This window comes from Poromitra crassiceps (assembly GCF_964638095.1).
Source record: "Poromitra crassiceps genome assembly, chromosome: 2".
Classification (NCBI taxonomy): domain Eukaryota; kingdom Metazoa; phylum Chordata; class Actinopteri; order Beryciformes; family Melamphaidae; genus Poromitra; species Poromitra crassiceps.
In genome coordinates this window covers 63,551,336-63,572,973 of record NC_139624.1, presented here as the reverse complement: position 1 = coordinate 63,572,973, position 21,638 = coordinate 63,551,336, and the positions used below count along the sequence as shown (strand labels likewise).

General features: G+C 48.3%; 1 protein-coding gene across 1 annotated transcript in view; it reads left to right on the top strand.

Moving 5' to 3' along the window:
• kcnh2b (potassium voltage-gated channel, subfamily H (eag-related), member 2b) overlaps positions 1-21,638 on the top strand; it is a gene marked incomplete at both ends in the record, with an annotated part of 583,908 nt that overhangs the window by 85,227 nt on the left and 477,043 nt on the right. The window contains one exon of the mRNA XM_083632013.1: positions 1,127-1,357. Coding sequence (XP_083488139.1) covers positions 1,127-1,357 — 231 coding nt within the window. The remainder of the gene's footprint in view (positions 1-1,126; positions 1,358-21,638) is intronic.

Below are 21,638 nucleotides of genomic sequence, written 5' to 3'. Positions count from 1 at the left end.
AAACTGTGTGTTTTGGTGTGCAGCCGGCTAACATGAGTGCTTTGTGAGACTGTCTCTAGTTTTCTGGCTGTTTCATTCTGGCTCTCCCGTATAGGCTACCAAACGTCACTCTAGAATGAAATGCAGTCATCAATTTAATTTAGCGGAGGTCTGCTAAATTGACATCCTACGTCGGGCGAATCAATCAATGAAATTAATCAACCGCTCGCGCTTGTTGCCAACGCTCGTATGATATGAGGAGATGAATCAAAATGCTTACCGCAAATAAAGCCAAAAGGGAGCCGAGAGTGAGTGCAGGAGAGCTGACGCAGGTGCCAGGTGTGGAGTGGGAGAGATTAAGGTCCTGTAGATTCAAGTTGTGCGCTGTCTGCACTGACACTGTTGCAGTTATTACTTTTAGCTGCATTGTTTTTTTATCAAGGCAATGTCCAGAAGATATGGGTTCATGAGTGTCTGCAAATGCAGATAGATAGGCTACAGTGGGAGCATGCATGTTGTCTGTTTCAATCACGAAAGCGTCCTTACCGAGAATGACGTGCCTGTTGAATGCCGACCAATTAAATATTGTTGCTGCAAAATCGGCCTCTTAACGACACTGGAATAAAGATCGACTATAGAGGCTATAAAGAATAGAGTATAGAGAAATAAATGGATTCTTTAAACAATTATTTTATAACATACTTTGTTTAATAGTGGCCCGGTAAATATTCGATATGGCCGGAATTCTGGAACATTACCGGCTGCATTGGCCGTCTGAAAAAAATAAGGGAATTGTCCGCACACTGATTAGAAGCTCCCGCTTTTATTTGCGCTCAAGGAAGGCAAGCTTTCGACCCTGTCGGGTCTTCATCAGGCAAAAAAAGAAAGCCTAGCGGGAAACCCTGATGTATATGTGACAAAAATGCAATATATTATTTTGGCCGGTAAAAAATATGCCTGGCGGGTGGAATTTTTCCATCTACCCGCCACCTGGCCGGTGAGTCAAAAAGTTCATTTCGGGCCCTGGTTCCACTGCCGCATCAATCAGATCCCCTCTGGAAAACACATCCTCCATCTCAACAGGCATATCTTGAATAAGTATAGACCAAATAAAGAATAAATCTCCCTCTTTTCCCCCCATCGACAGGTCGCAAGTTCATCATCGCCAACGCGCGCGTGGAGAACTGCGCCATCATCTTCTGCAACGATGGCTTCTGCCTCATGTGCGGCTACTCGCGCGCCGAGATCATGCAGAAGCCGTGCACGTGTAACTTCCTGTACGGACCCCACACCAAGCGGCTCGCCATCGCACAGATGGCACAGGCCCTGCTGGGGTCGGAAGAGAGGAAAGTGGAGATCAACCTCTACCGCAAAGATGGTAGGAGAACCGCCAGTGTGTCAGAGCGGCTGAAGTGTGTGTTTGTGTCGGTTCTGGAGAGAGTGTGTGTGCCTGTTGGGGTGTTGAGCTGGCTTGTCTTTGTGCGTTTTGTGTGTTATTTTTGAAGAGTGTGTGTGACTGGGGGAGGTGGCAGTTCTACCCACATGCATGGCTAGAAAAGAGGTCAGTGTGTGTGTGTCATGTGTGCATTGAAGTGTTTGGGACAAGGAAGTCAATCACTCTCTACTTACTCTCTGTGTGCACATGCTTTGAGATTGAGAGAATACTCGTAAAGACGTGTGTGTAGGGTGCTTGCACAGCTATCTTAGTGAGGACCAATTTGAGTTTTATACCCCAGAAGTGAGGACATTTTAGGAAAGTGAGGACATTTTGGCCGGGCCTCACTTTGTCACACACCTTCAAAGGGCTTTTTGGAGCTTAAGACTTGGTTTTAAGGGTTTGGTTAGATTTGGGGTTAGGGTAAGGGTTAGGCATTTAGTTGTGATGGTTAGGGGCTAAGAAATGCATTATGTTAATGAATGTCCTCACTAAGATAGCTATACTGGGCACGGTGGCGAAGTGGTAGCGCTGCCGCCTCACAGCTAGAAGGTCCTGGGTTCGATTCCCGCCTGGGACGCTGTGGGCGCTGGGGTTGTGTCCCCCCCATGTCTTCAGTGCCCATGCCCAGGTGGGCTATCTCGTCAAAAAGTTCCTTTCTGTATGGAGTTTGCATGTTCTCCCCGTGCTCCCCTGGGGTTCCTCCATACAACATCGGTATGGACTTCCCCCCTAAAAACATGCAGAAGATCGTCATCTGACCAGTGACGACAACATTTGAAATTGGTCCCCGGGCACTGTACACAAGAAAGCTGCCCACTGCTCCTGGCCTGGAGGAAGGACAAGCCTGGATGGGATAAACCCAGAAACTATGTTCCACCAGCCAGGCGGCCACCGTCAGCATGGGTGTGTGTGTGGCCCGCATGCGTGTGTTGGGTGTGTTCTAGGCTTGCCGCGGTAGTCGGTGTTACCAGTGTTAAACGGTAGTGGGGGAAACACCGATTACATAACATGTCCACCGGTAACACTTTTGTTTTTATGGAGGAATAAATGAAAGGAAAACTCTACAGTTTCAGCGTGCTGCAGTGTGGCTCCACTGTTCTGGTTAGACCAGCAACTACCGTTAGTTAACGCTATACATCTTATGAACACAAATGATGCCCTCATACACATGTAGGTACTGTAAGACTCTTAGCTAAGCCTGTGTGTGCATTCTGTTGTCACTGCGGGCCATCTCTGGAAATGTGCTTCTTTTTTTTACCACAGCGAAAAGTCGATGCTAACTTAGCATCATTGCTACCGGGAGGGAGGACTTACCCAGCCTTCAGTCATTGCCTGATTACTGCTGCTTGCTGGTAATGTTAAATCCCATGTCAGAAAAAGTCTCCAGATGTGTCGCTAACGTTAGTTTCTTTTGAGAACATTTACATTACATTACGTCATTTAGCAGACGCTTTTATCCAAAGCGACTTACAATAACACATTTTTGTCAGCAATAGAGCAATCCACTATGTAACACAGTCTATGATAACTACAACTTCTGAAGGAACAGTGGTACAAGTTAAGGTTATTTTTTTTATTTTTTTAAGAGAGAAAGAAGTTAAATCAAGAAGGGCCCAGATGGAGCCTGAAAAGGTGTGTCTTTAGTCTTTTCCGAAAGATCGGCAGTGATTCGGCCGTCCTGACCGAAGGTGGAAGCTCATTCCACCATTGAGATGCCAGGGACGAGAAGAGTCGCGAACGGGATGAGCGACTTTTGAGCCCCCGTAGTGAAGGAGGGGCGAGGCGTCCTGCGCTGGTGGAGGAGCGAAGGGAACGGTGAGAGATTTGGAGCCTGACCATAGATTGTAAGTACTGAGGGGCTGTCTGGTGTACTGCCCTGTAGGCCAGAACTAGGGTTTTGAATTGAATGCATGCCGAGATGGGAAGCCAGTGAAGGTCCCGGAAGAGGGGAGTGACATGAGAGAATTTGGGTTGGTTGAATACCAGACGGGCTGCAGCGTTCTGAATGAGCTGAAGCGGTCGGATGGCTACAGCAGGTAGCCCAGCCAGAAGAACATTGCAGTAGTCCAGGCGAGAGATGACAAGTGCCTGGACCAGGAGTTGTGTCGCTTCCCTTGTGAGAAATGGACGGATTTTGCGGATGTTGTACAGGGAGAACCTGCAGGAGCGGGCAGTTGCTGCGATGTAGGCTGAGTTGGACAGTTGATTGTCGAGGATCACTTCAAGGTTCTTAGCTGTTTGAGAGGGAAACATGGTAGTGTTGTCAATGGAGATGGAAAGGTCAGTGAGGGGACAGTCTTTCCCGGGGAGGAAGAGTAGCTCTGTTTTCCCAAGATTCAGCTTGAGATGGTGGGCAGACATCCAAGCACCAATGTCTTTGAGGCATGCAGCGATACGTGCCTCGATTTGGGTGTCTGAGGGGGGGAAAGAGAGGTAGAGCTGAGTGTCGTCAGCATAGCAGTGGTAAGAGAAGCCATGAGATGAGATCACATGGCCCAGAGATCTGATATAGAGAAGGAATAGCAAGGGGCCCAGGACTGAGCCCTGGGGCACACCTGTGCTAAGAGTACAGGATCTGGATAGGGATCCTCGCCATAGAACCTGGTATGAGCGGTTAGAGAGATAGGAGGCAAACCAGGAGAGTGCAGATCCTGAGATACCTAGATCAGAGAGAGTAGAGAGAAGAATCTGGTGATTCACTGTATCAAAAGCTGCAGACAAGTCAAGGAGGACAAGGACAGAGGAGAGGGATGAGGCCTTAGCAGTGTGTAGGGCCTCAGAGACTGAAAGGAGAGCGGTCTCAGTAGAGTGAGAAGCCTTGAAGCCTGTTTGAGAAAGATTGTCTCCACAGGCGTCTGAAAAGTTGTCTCGAGTCGAGTCAGATGCAGCCATGAGTTGTGAGGCAGCCAGTGCTGTGACTGAACGTCCAAGCTAACGTTAGTACGTCTGGACCGTGAGGACAGTGGAGGAGTTTGTTTCATTCTGCCCCGTCTTGTCTCTATGACCCTACGGTTAAAGCATAGACTCTTGCTTACTTTAAAACTTTTATTATCAACATACATAACGTAATGTTCGCTCTAATCTAGCTGCTGTGATCATGATGAAAATATCCGACTGGTGTCGTGTCTCACTGTTATTGTCCCCCGGAACAACATGCACTAGTAGGAACTAACAATGAATTGTTACAGCTTTTTTTCTTTCTTTTTTTTATGGTGTCACCGGTAACACCGGTGTTGTCACGTGTTTATTACCCGGTGGGAAAATGTCCACATCGTGGCATCCCTAGTGTGTTCGTGTGACAAATAAAGACGGGTTTGTCTGTCCAGTTCTTCTTCTCTTCTACTGGCTTGTGTCAGTGTCTGCTGCTCACTGATAAGTCCATATTGCCTACAGGCCTTTGTGTCCCTGGCAATTGTTTGGTGCAGATGAGATTCTGTTGGCAACATTATGAAAGTTGCACTAAACGACCTTGTAAATGTCGGTATGGTGTGTGTATACTCTACTAGACTTTACTTACAGGTAGACACAGACTGTTGCTGCTGTCAGATTCAAACTGAATCTAAATCAAAACTGACTAGCCAATAGACAGTCTTGTAAACTTAAAAGTCAAGTAAAAGTGAGTGAAAACCATCTACAACATTTTCATGCAACAGCAGTGCTTTCGCTAAACCTGCTGGAATCACCCTTTGTATTCAAGTTGCACTTTAAAGGAAAGTAAATGGGGGAAACCCTTGGAGAAATCTCTCTAATGGCAAGTGTCTTTGTGTATACACGCACATGCCAACTGGACCACGGCCAGGTAACGGAACACAGCCACGGAAATAGAACACCGGTCGCCGCGACGGTAGACTGCTTCCATGGCGATAAAGCGCTGCCATGGTAATAAAGACAGCAACTCCCTGCTGGGGAGACGTCCAAAGCATCTGCTGGACGTTTTCCACCTGTGGACAGACTCCAGACCAGCGGAAGGAGGGAGCGAGAGAGACTGAGAGAGAGAGAGAGACAGATGGAGGATAAGGGTCCAAGCAAATGGAAGCAAGAAAAAAAAGAAGGCAAGGTGACGAAGAGGCAGGGAGGCGATGTAGCTGAGGAATCGGGGAGGTGGGAGAAAGAGAAAGTCATGTGGTGAAGGAGAGAGAGATAAACTGTCACTGACTGTCAGAAAGTCTATTTCTCACTTATATTCTAGTGTTGTTGTTGGTGGTGAGAGAGAGAGAAATGGCGCCAGCTGCACATCTCACTTTCCACTGTTTATACTGGACACGAAGATAGACACACACACGCACGCGCGTGCGTGCACACACACACACACACACACACACACACAGACACACACCCCAATGATCTGCTATGGATACAACAAAGTACCTCGTAAAAAGATACAACTCTGTATACAGAATTGTAGAGGTGTTGTCATTTCTGTCCTACTGGCTATGTTAACGAGAGTCGGCCATGCTAACAACACATACTTAAAGGCTTTGCGAGCAGAGCTACAGTCCAACAACATGTCATGCTTTCAAGGCCACCCTGCCAAGCTGCTATAAAGCTGCATATTATAACACTACAGTATACTGGGAGGAAAAGTGACTCATGTAGGAAGCATTTGCAAGGTGATGACAAATGTGATCGCACATCCAGACAAGGAGCCCATTAGGGTACAAGAAACAAGAACCAGCAGAAAGTCAAGAATATGTTTTGTGTTGTAAATGCAGCATATTCCATACAGTCAGCATCTAAAAGCTGCAAAGAGGAGCTTTCTGCTTCATACACAATACAAATAGCAAACAGCCTTTCACATGCAAGGAAGAATGTGCACTGTGAATGTGAATCTTGTGGCTGCCTAAAGCCTTGTAGATTTCCCTTTGAGTGTTAGATGGAGATTGGGCTTCATTTCTATCCGTTATCTGTCCAGGCAAAGTTGATTGAGCAGCAACACCCTACTTCATATTCATCCAGATTGGAGCCTCCAAGGACAACCAGTCTTCTACTGGAGCTGCTTGATTGGAGCAGTTGGGGGTAGGGATGCATGATATATCGGCAATCATATCGGTATCGGGCGATGTTAGTCATTCTTTAACATATCGACATGGGTCCGAATGTTAATATCGGTTATCGTATGAGCCAAAGTTTTCACATTGAGAAGAAACAATGCGGTAAATCTATGGTTTATGGGCTTTTCCAAATGTTTTGGAAATAAAGAAATGCATTACTTTTTCAAATTCAGTGTTTTTCAGTATGTACAACATTTGATTATCATTGTAGCGAAGCTTGTTGGCTTGCTGGGGGCAAAGCTTCTGGGCTTGCCTCGTGAAGTGTGCTGGATCGTGGATGAAGGCTCACGGGCTGTGATCGATCAGAATCACGGAGATGGAGATAGGGACCGACATGTCGGTCCTGGGACGCGGTTGAATTACCACTGTTGACCTGTCTGGGTGTAAGGCAGTTGGTCACCAGGGCCTGGCTGGTTGTAAGACAGCAGGGGTTCAGTTCGGGTCCGCAATAGGTTGTGCTAATGGTTGACATTATTAGGGATGTAAGAATACCTGAAGAAGTATGGAAGTCGAAGGAATCTCGAAGGAATCAAGCAGGAATCTCTCGGATGTGGTGTAGCGTCACGGAACACTTTGTTTATATGGTCGCATTCCGGTGTATGACATCACCTCATTGGTGATGTCACAACGTTCGAGGGAGCTATGACATCATCGGTGTTATGTCTGACATCGCCGATGACCTCACAGGTGAACTCTATGCTATGACATCATTGTCATCGTTGATGATGTCATCATCATTATGTCGTTGGCGCGCCGGCTGGTAGGCATCGACTGCCCCAAGAACAGGCCTGACGGTGGGCCATTATGGACCGTTTCTACAGCCGCTCCCAGATTCCTGTGGGGAATCTGTATTCTTCCAGAAATGGCCGGAATGGCCCTCCAGTCCCACCTGGTATAGGCAGGGCTTGGTTGATTATTCTGGGAGTGAGGGGGGCTGTGGTCCGCCTGGCCACCAGCCAGGTGTAGGCACGGGTCCGCGCGCCGTTGTCCAGTCCCGTACATCACAAGAGCCAAGATTTGGTGACCGTCCTCGTTGGCCAGGATGTGTGTGGGATCCTACTGCTGTAGTGAGCTGTAGTGGCCTCTGGGGGCTTGAGTTTCCAGTTGAGGAAACTCAGCGGCGTGAGGTCAGCGCGGGAGCCGCTCAGGAGCCGGGGGTCTACCCAGCTACTGCGGTAGTGAGGAGCCTCTGGTTCTGGTGGCTTGAGTTTCCAGTCAAGGAACCTCAGCGGCGTAGGGTCGGTGCGGAAGCCATTTGTCTGCCCTCGTTGGAGGGAGGCCTCTGCCCCTAGTGCCTCGTTGGCCGCCCCGTGGAGCGCCAGTGTGGCATAGGTCTGCTCTGGGCGAATTGCCGGCGAGACGATGAGGGAGACGGCCGCCCCGTGAAGCATCTGGGGCTCCCGCCTCGCCGTCCTCAAAGGCATGTCCACTTGCTCGGACTTCTTGGCCTCCCTAGAGGCCTTGGCTGGAGTTGTCTCCATGAGCCCGGGCAGGGCCAGGAGGTGAATTCTGGGAATAGGTAGTTGAGATGGCTGGTCCCGTCCTCTGGGGGGGTCCCAGCTGTCGTGTCCAGCTATCTTGTGGGAATGATTGACGCCGTCCGGCTGGCTGTGCCCTGTGCTGTTGGTCTCAGTGTTCGCCATGCCTCCCTGAGTCTGGTGTATCCCGGTGGCGGGCTTGGCCGCCCCGTTGCACTCTATTGCATGCTCAGGGTCGGCGATCTCTGTCCTAGGTGGGAGTGTTGGTGGCATTGGCACTGGAGCAGCGGGTTCCGTAGTTTGGGTCGTTGGCTCTGGAGCCGCCGTGCTGACCTGACCCTGGTCTTGGGAGGTGCGGGGCACGGGTGAAATGTTCAGCCGGGGTGTGGCCACCGGTGAAGTGGGTGGCGCCCTCCGGGGCTCCTGCTCAGCTTGGCTCAGGGTTATCTGCTCTCTAGCTTGGAGGGCCTCGGCCTGGATCCTAGCACAGACCTGCGCCATTACGGCTTCAATCCTTAGGATCTCTTCATGTAATGTTGCTTGCTGTGCCTTCCTCCTAGCGATAGCGTGGCCAGAGGCCGGTAGGGCTCTGAACTTGATCAATAGGAGCTCCATAAGGTTCTCTGCAGCTTCATCTGCCTTAAACTCAACCCTTATCTGGGCTAGATCTGCCTGGGCTAGCTAGATCTGCCTCATGTTGTGCTACCTGAGCAAGGAATAGGAATCGGTTTTCCTGGTGGCTGCGGATGAGTTCCTGCCCCTGGTGGATCTTCTGGTGGGAGTGTAGGGGGTCTGGCCCTTTAGTACTACTCCGAACCCTGGATACTCTGCGGTATCCAGATTCGATCTGGTGGGGGAAGGGTTGCTCCTCTGGTCGGGGAGGTGCCGTGACCAGGGCGAGCTCTCCTGACTCCTGCTCCATCTCTGAGCGTCGCAAGTCCTCTGATCCGGCTCGAAGGACCAAATTGTAGCGAAGCTTGTTGGCTTGCTGGGGGCAAAGCTTCTGGGCTTGCCTCGTGAAGTGTGCTGGATCGTGGATGAAGGCTCACGGGCTGTGATCGATCAGAATCACGGAGATGGAGATAGGGACCGACATGTCGGTCCTGGGACGCGGTTGAATTACCACTGTTGACCTGTCTGGGTGTAAGGCAGTTGGTCACCAGGGCCTGGCTGGTTGTAAGACAGCAGGGGTTCAGTTCGGGTCCGCAATAGGTTGTGCTAATGGTTGACATTATTAGGGATGTAAGAATACCTGAAGAAGTATGGAAGTCGAAGGAATCTCGAAGGAATCAAGCAGGAATCTCTCGGATGTGGTGTAGCGTCACGGAACACTTTGTTTATATGGTCGCGTTCCGGTGTATGACATCACGTCATTGGTGATGTCACAACGTTCGAGGGAGCTATGACATCATCGGTGTTATGTCTGACACCTCACAAGTGAACAGGGGCGTTTCTAGGTCCTGAAGACATTGGGGGCTTTAGCCAGGTACCCCGACGGGGAGGGGGGGTAAGGGGGGAGGGGGCTCCCCCCCCCCCCCCCCCACTAAATTTTTTTTGGTTTTTCCAATCCGTAAATACCCATGTTGTGAGTCATTTGAGATGGATACAGAAGAACAAGATTAGTGGGTCTCGAGGTCCAGGGACCACCAGAGGTCCTTGATAGGGTTCTGGCGGGAGTCCACTTAGCAAATTTACATATTTTATTTTATTAAATATTATATCTCAATGGTACGAACCCCCCCAGTAACTCCTGTGAAGGTATTTTATTAAGGTACACGCTTCCTGTAAACCTAAATTCTGATGGTGCCGTTTTTGTATCATATGGTACTTTTATTTTGAAACTTAGAGCGGACGTAGTGATGTTATATCTACGCTACTTGACGTAAGGTGTGCTCACCGGCCGGTCGCAAAACACATGTCGCTCTTCAACCTACGGTTCTATCTAATCAAAAGCGCCTAGCTGGAATTGGGAACAACGTATTGTTTGTTGTAATGGTTTAATGAAGCAGTGATGTGTGGTTTTGTTTAATGTAACTGTGAAGTGAAGGCATTGTTATGGTGACAGTCATGCTAACGTTAGCTTCTATAGACATTGGAGTGGATGGCTGTGGCTTCATGCTGATGCTAGCGTTGTAGGTTGTATGGTTAATAATATTCTGTGTGAAGATATTTTCTGAGATAAATGGGCCTTGAGCATCAAGGCCCATTTATCTCAGAAAATATCTTCACAACTAAACAACTAAATAACATATAGATAATTTCATAGTTGTAGCTACTGTGATGCTGTGCATGTTGGCGCATGTCATTTGTTTGAATAATTTCATAGTGAGATGATGAGCTCGTGTGGAGAGGAGGTGGTGAGGAGTGAAGCAGAAACATTATGTAATGACACACTATGACAATAGTAACTGATAATTTGGTCCTGCATAGCCTACTGATATTTTCTGTTTGTTTTTTTTAGAAAACTGTTTAGAACTCTGACTTAATGATTTTGCTTTATTTATTTTATTTTGTTGTTTATTTGATTGTCTGTTCCAATTTTGTAAATGTTTAGTCTGATTTTTTTGTATAATGTACTGATTATTAATGCCAGACTTTGTTTATTGGGGGGGGAAAAAAAAAAAAAAAAAAAAAGGAAAAAAACATCCGGGGCTAGGAAAAAAACATCCGGGGCTCTAGCCCCGGAAGCCAGGGTCTAGCGACGCCCCTGCAGGTGAACTCTATGCTATGACATCATTGTCATCGTTGATGATGTCATCATCATTATGTCGTTGGCGCGCCGGCTGGTAGGCATCGACTGCCCCAAGAACAGGCCTGACGGTGGGCCATTATGGACCGTTTCTACAATCATAGAAATGTGTTTTTATACAGATCATTATCGACATCTGTAAATATCAGTTATCGGCCATAACAGCAATGTTAATATCAGTTATCGGCAGGGTGGAAATTTCATGGAGGCCATGGCCTCCTTTGCCCCTCCCTCTGGCCGTGATGCCCTGAGATCCATAAGGCCACCTTGGCAGTGCTCTGCTGCCAGCCTGCTACTGTAATTGGCTCATTTGAACACAAATTTCAGAGAAATTGCTCTTCACGATGTCAATAGAGCAATGGCCTCTGTGCCCTGGCATGTGGCCTTGTGCCCTAAAAAAATGCCGACGCTGAAGGCCAGATGGCCTTGTCCCTAAAATGACGAAATTCCCACCATGGTTATCGGTATCGGCCAACATTTTCATATCGGTGCATAGTTGGGGGTAGTGCCTTGCTCCATGGCACCTGAAAGGAGAAAGTGTTATGCATTAGCTTTCTGCACTGACATGCCAAAGACACATGCAGGTTTGATTTACATGTAGAATAGAAATTACATCCTTACTGGAGGCTGCCAGCTCCGTCGGAAAATTGAAGGGGAGACACTAGAGTAGTCTAGACACATAAGAAAAGTTTCTGGGAGGATTTGCTCCAAGGTTCATGTCATTCTCCTGTTTCTGTTCCCCCCATCCTTTTTACTCTCTTGCCCTTTTTTAGGTTTGTACTAGTCTTCCCATCTCACTAGAGCTCTGTGTCTGCCAGTCCTCTCTAAAAATAGGGGAGGGTTCCTAAAGCTCAGAGAAGAGGTCTTGTGATGAAGAAGTCAGCAGTTTGAATTGTGCAGTGTGCAAAACTTTCCTGAACAAATAACCGCAACAAAAAGGGGGGGGGGCGGGCATAATACTTTATTATTTATTTATTTATTTATTTAGTATTTATTTATGTATTTATTTATTTATTTATTTATTTATTTATTTATTTATTACCTCCACCAAGGAATTTGCCACTGGTAGATTTAGTGTCAGCAGGATAGAGCAAAAACCTATTCCTTTTCTTTTTCTTTTCTTTTTTAAATTATTACATCCCCCTCCCCCCACACACACACACATACTTTTTTTCCTCTGATTTCCCCCCTCAAATTTCCTCCCCAATTGTACTTGGCCAATCCCCCCTGCTGTCCTGGTCATTGCTCCACCCCCTATGCCAATCTTCAAGACTGCTTTGAATGCACCGACTGGCGAATGTTCAGGGAGGCCGCCACCGTCGGTCAACACACCAACCTGGAGGAATATGCAGAGTCTGTGTCCGGATACATAAGCAAGTGCACAGATGATGTATGTATTTTTAAAAACATTACCATCCGCGCCAACCAAAAACCCTGGCTGACCTCCGATGTGCGCGCCATGCTGAGGGCTCGAGACGCAGCCTTCAAATCAGGTGACCCGCTGGCCCTAAGATCAGCAAGAGCCAACCTGAATAAAACCATCCGTGTGGCAAAGCGCACCTATGGGCAGAAAGTCCAGAGTCACTTCCACGACTCTCGTGACACCAGGCGCATGTGGCAAGGGATCCAAACCATCACAGACTATAAGCCCACCCCCCTCCCATGCAACAACAACGACATCACCTTCCTCAATGAACTCAATGCTTTTTTCGGCCGCTTTGACTCACTCAACAACACCCCTGCAAGAAAAGCCACCCCCCTTCACAACGAACAGGCACTCAGCCTAGACACGGCTGACGTCCGGAGGACCCTGAGGAGAATCAACTCCCGAAAAGCCGCAGGCCCGGACAACATACCTGGTTGTGTGCTCAGAGAATGTGCTGACCATCTAGCACATGTCCTCACAGACATTTTTAACACCTCTCTGAGCCAGGCTGTTGTCCCAGTGTGTTTCAAAACCGCTTCCATCATTCCTGTTCCAAAAAAGCCCACAATCTCGTGTCTCAATGACTATCGCCCCGTGGCACTCACCCCCATCATGATGAAGTGCTTCGAGAGGCTTGTCAGAAAGCACATCACCTCAAAACTCCCCCCCACTCTGGACCCATTTCAGTTTGCCTACCGCCCCAACCGCTCTGCTGAGGACGCTGTGGCTTGTGTAGCCCATCTAAGCCTTGAACACCTGGAGGCAAAAAACACCTATGCACGCCTGTTGTTCGTGGATTTCAGCTCAGCGTTCAACACAATCATTCCCCAGCACTTGGTTAACAAACTCAGCACACTCGGCCTGAACACTCCCCTCTGTAACTGGATTTTGGACTTCCTCTCAAACAGACCCCAGTCTGTGCGAGTCGGAGACAACTCCTCCAACACCATCTCACTGAGCACCGGCTCCCCCCAGGGCTGTGTCCTGAGTGACATTCTGTTCACCCTGCTAACCCACGACTGCCGTGCCAAATCCAGCTCAAATCACATCATAAAGTACGCGGATGACACGACAGTGGTGGGTCTCATCAAAGATGACAGGGAGCAGGACTACAGGGAGGAGGTGAAACACCTGGTGGACTGGTGTAACACCAACAGCCTGCTGCTGAATGTCGAGAAAACAAAGGAGATCATCATCGACTTCAGAAAAAACCAGCACAACCACCTTCCACTCATCATCAACGGCTCCACAGTAGAGACAGTCAAAAACATTAAATTCCTGGGAGTGCACATCACGGAGGACCTGTCCTGGTCACACAACTCCTCATCACTGGCAAAGCGGGCTAACCAACGCCTGCACTTTCTGCGTCGAATGAAGCGAGCCCACTTCCCCCCCCCCCTCCTCACCTCCTTCTATAGAGGGACCATCGAGAGCATCTTAACCAACTGCGTTTCCCTCTGGTATGGAAACAGCAACGCCATGGACCTGAAATCTCTGCAGAGGGTGGTGAGATCAGCGGAGAGAATCATTGGGACCTCTCTCCCAACCATCCAGGAGACAGCACACAAACGCTGCATATCCAAAGCCCTGAACATCACCAAAGACCCCACCCACCCCCTCAACAGTCTGTTCACCCTCCTGCCCTATACCGCAGCATCCGGAGCAGATCAGCCCGGTTCTGCAAGAGCTTTTTCCCATACGCCATCAGGCTCCTTAACTCCCTGTGACCCCCCCCCCCTTTCACTCAAACACACACACACACACACTCGGACTTGGACTCTTTGATCCCTCACACACTACCATAGTTGGTAAACAGAGACTTTATTATGACCTTCTCTACCATCGTTGGTACTTTTTAATGTTTGTTTTTAATTTAGTTTTTTAAATTAGAGTAAGCTATTTTTATTTATTTATGCTGTTTTTAAAAAGCACTTAGCATGTGCAATAATTTCCCTAAAGCACTTTATTTTTTAATTTACTACCTTTATTGTCGGTTGTCAGTACTTCTCTTGAAATTGCACTATTTGTGGGCTAGATGCAATCGTCATTTCGTTTCTGCCGTACCTTGTGTATTGCTTTAATGACAATAAAGCTGAACTTGACTTGAACTTGATCTGGAGAGAGTTGTAGACTAGCACATATGCTTCCTCCGATACATGTGCAGTCGCCAGCCGCTTTCTTTTCACCGGACAGCGAGGACATTAGCGTTGACATTAGCCTTTACTATGTGTGGATGAATTGTTATTGTGCGGTGCAGTGTGGATGACAGACAGCTTGCAGGAAATAGTGAGCTTTATCTACTTTGTGGCAATGTGACTGAGCTCAGCTGACACACACACACACACACGCACACGCGCGCGCGCACGCACACACACACACACACACACACACACACACACACACACACACACACACACACAGAGCAGAACACACGCACACACCAGGCATATCTGAATCTGAGTGGGGAGTTCTGTTTGTCATGTTGCCATGTCATGTTCATAGATAGGCGCTCTTCTTCATGTTGTCACAGTAACAAGAATGCCGCTCTCTGATTGGACGGAAAACCATCTGTTTCCTGATACTGAGTCTGGGCTTTATACGCGAGTCTCGTGTTTGTAACTGATGGCTCCAGCTTGTGAGTAAAAGATGAGGGCTGTGAAAGGAAGAGTTGATTTAGTTATTTACTTTCTATCTTCTCTTTGTCTTTGCAAGAACTTTCTGGCTCCGTTATGTTTCTGAGATTCGTGATTGGTTGAATACCGTCAAATGTCCTTCTGAAGCGTTTGAATGGGCTGTCTCTGGAGCATTCCAAGATTGTGGAAGAGATAGACTGGCTTGAGAGACTGTAGACATCCCAACTTCTTTTCTCTGATCACTTCATTTGTATTCAATTAAGGACAGTGAATGATTCAAAAATGTAGTCTGGGAGTGTATGTGTGTGTTGTGTGTGTGTGTATGTGTGTGACCTGGTGACTCCTCTCTCTCAGTCATAGTCACACACACTCGAGCGCACACAAAGACCCCATCACAGAGTGTTAGGTAACCCCTGTGGGCCATCAGAGAGCTGCTCATTGAACGGCCTCATCCATAATGCACAGGGAGGAAACACTATGCCAGCTCCTCCCACCTCCTTGCCAGGCTCCTTCCTCTCCTCAACTCCTGCTTCCTCTCCTCTTTCCCTGGCTGAAGGCCAACAAGCCCCACCTTCGCTTCTGAAAAATGAAGCCAAAAACTGAAGTTCCTCGAATGGCCACTTGAGGCTGGCTCCAAAAGGGAGTCATTCCCCATTCACCCCATGTTAAAATGCCTAACTTTACGGTGGAAATAAACATGTTTACACCCTGGAAAAAACATGTTTACACCCTGGAATAGTTTTGCTCTCTATATCTCTAATTTCCCCATTCATGACAACTGTATCATTTTATATAACTCCACCTTTTATACAGTCTATGGCTGCAAAAATAAGTCTGATTGTATAGAAGTGAATGGGAAAATGACCCTACTTCTCTCTTAATTTATGACCTCAGTAAACACTTTCCTAATGAGTTTATGGTCTCAATCGCTAGTTTCAAGTCTTCTTCAATACAGCATGATGTTCATTTTGTGAATTTTGGTCCCATTTAGAGTAAAATAGATGATAAAGCAACAATGTTTTGGACAGATCGCCTATCCAAGCATCGTGCAGCTCTCCGATCACGGACTGCACTGTGGCCCTTCTCATCCCAAATATGGTCACTTCTGGCTCAAGAAAACCAAGTTGACATCACAATGCGAAACTCGAGGCTTCAAATCAGGAGTCCAGAAACCAATGGGTGACATCACGGTGGCTACGGCCATATTTTTTTAGTCTATGGTGTGTGTCTTACCTGTAATAGTTGGACTGTGCAGCCATGAAGCACACATACATGTAGACACACACGCGCACGTGCACGTCGAAGCCCATTTATCTAATGCCAAGCTTAGGCATGAGCCTTCACGATGATGGATCTCCCTCCTCGCTCTAACGCTCTATTGTCCGACTCCGATTGCTCAGCAGCTTAATCAATCATGCTCTCCAGGTAAACTGTGCTACCAAACATGTGCACACGCACACACACACACACACGCACGCACACACATACACACACACACACACACACACACACAGGTGCGAGAGCACATAGAGGCCTAGGGTACTGAGAGAGGGCTAGTGCATCAATTGGGTGTTATTCCCGTATCCCATGGCTGAATGTCACAAGTACTGTATCTGCTTCTGCTGTGACCTTTGGTCTGCAGGGAGGACGGGACAGTGATGATTGGGGGTATGTGGGGGGTGGTGTGTGTGTGTGTGTGTGTGTGGGGGGGGGGGTGTTGGGGTACAGAGCAGAGGTGTCCCAGTTCTGTTAGAAAGAGAAGGGGAAAATAGAGTCCACGAGCCATCAATCTGCTTTTGGTTAATCGGCTTACAGGTATGTATAGTAGACTCTTTCTCCCTCTTACACTCTCATGTCCCTCCTGTCTGTAGGGCTGCCACGATATTTACTTTTTCCATACCGCACAAATTAGCGGAGCCAATCAAACTGTCGCGGTAACCGCAAAAAAGAAAAAAAGGTTTTGGATGCATTTATTCAGTACGGTGATACTGAACCCGGGGCTCTAGAGCCACATGCGGCTCCTTTATGGGTGGTTGTGGCTCTTTTAAGTCCTACTTAAAATAAATAAATAAATAAAAATCTAAGAATAAATAATGGAAGGAAAGGGACTTTTTTGGATTGTGGCTCTTGCAAAGATTTCTTTTGGCCAATGTGGCTCTTGAGTAGGGAAAAGGTTGAGTGCCACTGATAGTATATTTCTTTACATAAGTGGATAGTTTATCTTTATTCCAGTGTTGTTGTTATTAACAATAATAATAAGAGTATACGACTATATAGCCTATGTATATCGGTCGGCATTCCAGCCACGCATTCGGCAAGCACGCATTGATGATTGAAAAACAGACAACATAGGAAGTGCGGAAGGGGACCGACTCTGCAACCAAATACACTTGTATAGTGCTCGTCACTTGTTGCTGTGTACGCTGTATTTCTTCACTCTGGCAAAGGCATCGGATACTCCTATTTGTCACAGTCACGAGCCGGTACCTTCCGTTGCCTTTCATTGCATCATAGCGTGGGATGATGAGTGGTCCTCTGATTTGATGCGAGATTTGTCACGTTTCCTCGCATTGAATTGATTTTCTTGCCACAAACGTGACACACAGCCTCATCCAAATTATTTGGCTTTCCTTCTTCATCGGGCAGGAAGGGAGAAGTAACACAAGAGCCATGTTTTCCATGCCATGGACTTTGTCCCATCATGTTTTCAATGCGGCCACCAGATCAAAGCACTTTTCCGATCAGAAAACTGCCAATTGGTGAGCAGAAATTTCCATCACACGACGTGAAAAAAATAGGCTACACAATTATAATGACTATAAACTGGGTGGGCGTGACTTTTTGTATAACCGCGGTAATGCGATAATCGTGGCAGCCCTACCTGTCTGTCTCTGAATCTCACTCATTCTGTCTCTCACTCTCTTACAGACATCTCTTGTCTGTCTCTCTCACTCTCCCACAGACACCTCTTGTCTGTCCCTCACTCTCCTACAGACACCTCTTGTCTGTCTCTCTCACTCTCCTACAGAGACCTTGTCTGTCTCTCTCACTCTCCCACAGACACCTCTTGTCTGTCTCTCTCCCACAGACACCTCTTGTCTGTCTCTCTCACTCTCCCACAGACACCTCTTGTCTGTCTCTCACTCTCCTACAGAGACCTCTTGTCTGTCTCTCTCTCTCCCACAGACACCTCTTGTCTGTCTCTCTCACTCTCCCACAGACACCTCTTGTCTGTCTCTCTCACTCTCCTATAGAGACCTTGTCTGTCTCTCTCACTCTCCCACAGACACCTCTTGTCTGTCTCACTCTCCTACAGAGACCTTGTCTGTCTCTCTCACTCTCCCACAGACACCTCTTGTCTGTCTCTCTCACTCTCCTACAGAGACCTTGTCTGTCTCTCTCACTCTCCCACAGATACCTCTTGTCTGTCTCTCTCACTCTCCCACAGACACCTCTTGTCTGTCTCTCTCACTCTCCTACAGAGACCTCTTGTCTGTCTGTCTCTCTCACTCTGCTACAGATATCTCTTGTCTGTCTCTCTCACTCTCCCACAGACACCTCTTGTCTGTCTCTCACTCTCCTACAGAGACCTCTTGTCTGTCTCTCTCACTCTCCCACAGACACCTCTTGTCTCTCTCTCCCACAGACACCTCTTGTCTGTCTCTCACTCTCCTACAGAGACCTCTTGTCTGTCTCTCTCACTCTCCCACAGACACCTCTTGTCTGTCTCTCTCACTCTCCCACAGACACCTCTTGTCTGTCTCTCTCACTCTCCCACAGACACCTCTTGTCTGTCTCTCTCTCCCACAGACACCTCTTGTCTGTCTCTCTCTCTCCCACAGACACCTCTTGTCTGTCTCTCACTCTCCTACAGATACCTCTTGTCTGTCTCTCTCACTCTCCCACAGACACCTCTTGTCTGTCTCTCTCACTCTCCCACAGATACCTCTTGTCTGTCTCTCTCACTCTCCCACAGACACCTCTTGTCTGTCTCTCACTCTCCTACAGAGACCTCTTGTCTGTCTCTCTCACTCTCCCACAGACACCTCTTGTCTCTCTCTCTCTCCCACAGACACCTCTTGTCTGTCTCTCACTCTCCCACAGACACCTCTTGTCTCTCTCTCTCTCCCACAGACACCTCTTGTCTGTCTCTCACTCTCCCACAGACACCTCTTGTCTGTCTCTCTCTCTCCCACAGACACCTCTTGTCTGTCTCTCACTCTCCTACAGATACCTCTTGTCTGTCTCTCTAGCTCTCCCACAGACACCTCTTGTCTGTCTCTCTCACTCTCCCACAGATACCTCTTGTCTGTCTCTCTCACTCTCCCACAGACACCTCTTGTCTGTCTCTCACTCTCCTACAGAGACCTCTTGTCTGTCTCTCTCACTCTCCCACAGACACCTCTTGTCTCTCTCTCTCTCCCACAGACACCTCTTGTCTGTCTCTCACTCTCCCACAGACACCTCTTGTCTCTCTCTCTCTCCCACAGACACCTCTTGTCTGTCTCTCACTCTCCCACAGACACCTCTTGTCTGTCTCTCTCTCTCCCACAGACACCTCTTGTCTGTCTGTCTCTCTCTCTCCTACAGAGACCTCTTGTCTGTCTCTCTCACTCTCCCACAGATACCTCTTGTCTGTCTCTCTCACTCTCCCACAGACACCTCTTGTCTGTCTCTCACTCTCCCACAGACACCTCTTGTCTGTCTCTCTCACTCTCCCACATACACCTCTTGTCTGTCTCTCTCACTCTCCCACAGACACCTCTTGTCTGTCTCTCACTCTCCTACAGAGACCTCTTGTCTGTCTCTCTCACTCTCCCACAGACACCTCTTGTCTGTCTCTCACTCTCCACAGACACCTCTTGTCTGTCTCTCTCACTCTCCCACAGACACCTCTTGTCTGTCTCTCACTCTCCCACAGACACCTCTTGTCTGTATCTCACTCTCCCACAGACACCTCTTGTCTGTCTCTCTCACTCTCCCACAGACACCTCTTGTCTGTCTCTCACTCTCCCACAGACACCTCTTGTCTGTCTCTCACTCTCCCACAGACACCTCTTGTCTGTCTCTCTCACTCTCCTACATACACCTCTTGTCTGTCTCTCACTCTCCTACAGAGACCTCTTGTCTGTCTCTCTCACTCTCCCACAGACACCTCTTGTCTGTCTCTCTCACTCTCCCACAGACACCTCTTGTCTGTCTCTCTCACTCTCCCACAGACACTTCTTGTCTGTCTCTCTCACTCTCCTACATACACCTCTTGTCTGTCTCTCTCACTCTCCCACAGACACCTCTTGTCTGTCTCTCACTCTCCCACAGACACCTCTTGTCTGTCTCTCTCACTCTCCTACATACACCTCTTGTCTGTCTCTCTCACTCTCCCACAGACACCTCTTGTCTGTCTCTCTCACTCTCCCATAGACACCTCTTGTCTGTCTCTCTCACTCTCCCACAGACACCTCTTGTCTGTCTCTCTCACTCTCCCATAGACACCTCTTGTCTGTCTCTCTCACTCTCCCACAGACACCTCTTGTCTGTCTCTCACTCTCCCATAGACACCTCTTGTCTGTCTCTCACTCTCCCACAGACACCTCTTGTCTGTCTCTCACTCTCCCACAGACACCTCTTGTCTGTCTCTCTCACTCTCCTACATACACCTCTTGTCTGTCTCTCACTCTCCTACAGAGACCTCTTGTCTGTCTCTCTCACTCTCCCACAGACACCTCTTGTCTGTCTCTCTCACTCTCCCACAGACACCTCTTGTCTGTCTCTCTCACTCTCCCACAGACACTTCTTGTCTGTCTCTCTCACTCTCCTACATACACCTCTTGTCTGTCTCTCTCACTCTCCCACAGACACCTCTTGTCTGTCTCTCACTCTCCCACAGACACCTCTTGTCTGTCTCTCTCACTCTCCTACATACACCTCTTGTCTGTCTCTCTCACTCTCCCACAGACACCTCTTGTCTGTCTCTCTCACTCTCCCATAGACACCTCTTGTCTGTCTCTCACTCTCCCACAGACACCTCTTGTCTGTCTCTCTCACTCTCCCATAGACACCCCTTGTCTGTCTCTCACTCTCCCACAGACACCTCTTGTCTGTCTCTCTCACTCTCCCATAGACACCTCTTGTCTGTCTCTCACTCTCCCACAGACACCTCTTGTCTGTCTCTCACTCTCCTACATACACCTCTTGTCTGTCTCTCTCACTCTCCCATAGACACCTCTTGTCTGTCTCTCACTCTCCCACAGACACCTCTTGTATCTTCTTTCTCTCCAAGTCTTTCTCCTTTGATTTTCTCTCACTGCCCCATTGCTCTCTCTCTTATCTCTCTCTCTCTGTCTCTCACCATGTCTCTATTCCTTACCCCCTCTGTCTCTAACCTTCTCTCTTCCTGTTTCATTCTCACCCCCCTCATCTCCCCTGGCCACGAGGGAGGGGACAACGCTGTCTCCCATCAGCCTGTACTGATGTGACGGTGCAGCTTTGAATCCAGGTTGTCTGTATCAAGGCAGGAGGAAGACAGCCATCGGGAGGTAGATCAATTCAAGGATGCTATCGTTGTCCATGTTGAGCTGCTAGAGCAAAGAGATTGGTCGTCTGACTCTGAATCCTATTTCAAGAGCTCTGTGGCTTTGACAGCTCCAAAGCAACTACGCAACAATGCAGTGACAGGGTGACGGAATCTATTTAAAATAGAAGAGAAAAGCCAAAAAGAAGTCCCATGCGTTTTGGGCTCAGGCTTATGTAAGCTTGCCTAACTGCTCTCACTGAATCATTGCATAGATACTCTGGGGATGCATGAAGCATAAAAGGAAATAGAAACAGTTTCCCACAAGACAAAACAAGCAGTTGTGATATTTTACACTAATTGCAGGCGGTCA